The 2,607-nt window shown below is 40.0% G+C and overlaps 1 protein-coding gene across 1 annotated transcript; it reads right to left on the reverse strand.

The window, feature by feature from the left end:
* Positions 1-371: 371 nt before the first annotated feature.
* LOC138376572 (olfactory receptor 6C74-like) lies at positions 372-1,310 on the reverse strand. The gene has a single exon (XM_069460970.1). The coding sequence runs from the start codon at positions 1,308-1,310 to the stop codon at positions 372-374; it is 939 nt and encodes a 312-aa protein (XP_069317071.1).
* Between the last annotated feature and the right edge of the window lie 1,297 nt (positions 1,311-2,607).

Raw genomic sequence — 2,607 nt, forward strand, 5'->3', positions numbered from 1 at the left:
AAACATAAGACTATTCCATGAACAGCAATTATTAAATATGATTCATAACTTTCTTATTCTTATCTTAAAGAGTTTGTATTATTTCATGTATGTATATTAGACTTTATATAAATGTTGTTTGAATTGAATTCACATAAGACCAATAAGCAGAAATCAAGGAAGATAATTTTAATCACAGTATGGAGAACTAATTTGATTTTTGATACTTGAAAAGCATTGAATTGCAAGATAGGTAGTACCCACCTAGGCAAATATTAGCCTAAGCGAGATGACCATAAGCAGAGAATATACGGAGAAGATTTCTGCCACGGTAGGAAAGTGAACCACATGACCGAGGAGCTCTATTTGCTGTCCAACGACCTATGCTCCCATTATTGCAATTTCACCCTGGACAGAGCATCCCTCAGAGCTTGGTGAACCTGCTTGTTCCGCAGAGTGTAGATGATCGGGTTCAACAGGGGGGTCACCACTGTGTTCACAAGAGCAGCCTCTCTGTTGGAGTCCAGCCTGTCCCTTTGGTTTGGTTTCACGTATATAAAGACACAGCTGCCATACTTCAGAGAGAGGACAATGAGGTGGGAGGAACAGGTGGAGAAAGCTTTCTGCTGCTCCTTGGCTAACGGGAGACGCATGATTGTGATGACTATGTTGCTATACGCAATGATGGTTATCATGAGGGATGCAAACAGGATAAACGAAGTGAGGCCAAAGGCCAACATTTCAGTAGATCTGGTGTCAGAACAGGAGAGATGAATTAAGGAGCCAAGATCACAGAAGAAATGAGGGATGACATTGGGACCACAGAAGGACAGCTGGGAAACCTTTAAGAACAGACCAGTGATGACGATGAAAGACAAAGCATAGCAGAAGACAACAAGAAGGAAGCAAACCCTCAGATTCATGATGGTTGGGTAGTGCAGAGGTTTGCAAATGGCCAGGTAGCGATCCAAGGACATGGCAGCCATGAGGAAGAAAATTGTTGCCCCAAGAAATAAAAAAGAAAAGGCTTGTGTGAGACAGTCAGTAAAGGGAATTGTTTGCCTTCCTGAAAGAAAGATGACCAGCAGTTTAGGAATAACTGTGGTTATAAAACCACATTCACAGAAGGAGAAACTTCTGAGTAAAATATACATTGGTGTCTGGAGGCGATGGTCAGCCCAGGTGATTGTGATTATCAGTGTGTTTCCCATGACGGAGGCTAGGTAAGCCAGCAGGTGCACCAGGAACAGCATATTCCCCAGGTGCTGGACAGCAGGAAACCCCTCCAGGATGAACTCCTGGACTGCTGTTCTGTTCCTTGCTTCTCCCATCGCTAGCTTTTCATTTCTTCAATCAACTCTCATTGAGCTTTTGATAGTAGCACACTAAAGAATGAAGAAATTTGATTTATTAAACATGTAAAACAACATAGGTATAGCAGGTGGACTTTATTATTTTTAAATTTTATATGTAGTTTTTGCTCATGGTTAATTAAAAATAAGTGATTTTATCTATGAATATTTTCATATTACATGCAGCCTAAAATACTGGGTAAATGAGAACTGTGCATGTAGCTACCAGTCTTCCTAAAAGAAAATGAAGTTTTAACAATATTTGTCATTTTCACATATTGTCTATTTTCAAGCAGAAAAAGAAGTCCTCCTTTTAATTGTATATCTGATCATGCAACATGTTCCTGGGAAGATACCACTCATATTATTAATATGTAATGCAGTGGCAAGATGAATACTGCAGAAGGAAATTTGCAACAAAAAAAACCTTGTCATTAATGTCTGTCATCCCACAAAAAAAAATTCCTTTATCATGTCTTAGGGTTTGTTTCAATATTTGGGGCCATAATATCACGAGTAAGAAAACTTTCTGTGGCTACAGCTGCAGCCCTCGGAAGTGAGTTAGGTTAGAAGAGTCACAGACCCACTCTAATTGGATTGTTGGAGACTTAACCCAGGTCACTTTGATCTACAGCCTGAGATCAGTCAGTAAAGTGGAGCATTTTCCCTTCATCCCATCCTAAGTGGTCAGTTCAGGGGAAGATCTGCATCTTCTGACTCTTCCATGCATATATTTAAGGAATGTCTATCAGAAGATAGAAAGAGGGATTGTATGACTTGATTCCAGCAATTATTTTCTGATTAATTCTCCCTCTTTGTCCACCTAAGTGGAATAAATATTCTCTTTCACACTTTAAATCCATAAACTTCTCATACAAGAACCTTTGCCATTCTGTTCATCTAGTGCTCAGCTAGATCTCTGAACAAGCTGTCTCATTTAGCCATGCCTAATACCCCCACTTTTTTTAGTATGTGAGACCAGCTGGAAGAGGATCAGACTCTGCTTCAGTTTGCAACAAATGAATGATAAGATGATCCCTTTTCACTAAGGCCACGTGCTCGCTCACACACAGCTCACAGCAACCAGAACTCTAGCCCCTGCTCTCTCTGGCTTCCAAAAAACCAAGATCCTGCTCTAGAAAGTTGGAAATATAAGAAAATAAATATTTGGATTTTAGATGCCCTTAATTTGTCCCAGAGAAAAGTACACCATGTGCATCATGTCTGCTAAGGATCCTTCTTCAGTGACTCCAGAGCTTTCCAAAACTAGGATAAA

Source organism: Eulemur rufifrons, chromosome 28 (genome assembly GCF_041146395.1).
Source record: "Eulemur rufifrons isolate Redbay chromosome 28, OSU_ERuf_1, whole genome shotgun sequence".
Classification (NCBI taxonomy): Eukaryota; Metazoa; Chordata; class Mammalia; order Primates; family Lemuridae; genus Eulemur; species Eulemur rufifrons.

What these genes read in the sequence shown, in the direction of transcription:
- LOC138376572 (XM_069460970.1), bottom strand. Translation starts at nt 1,310, where the DNA reads ATGGGAGAAGCAAGGAACAGAACAGCAGTCCAGGAGTTCATCCTGGAG.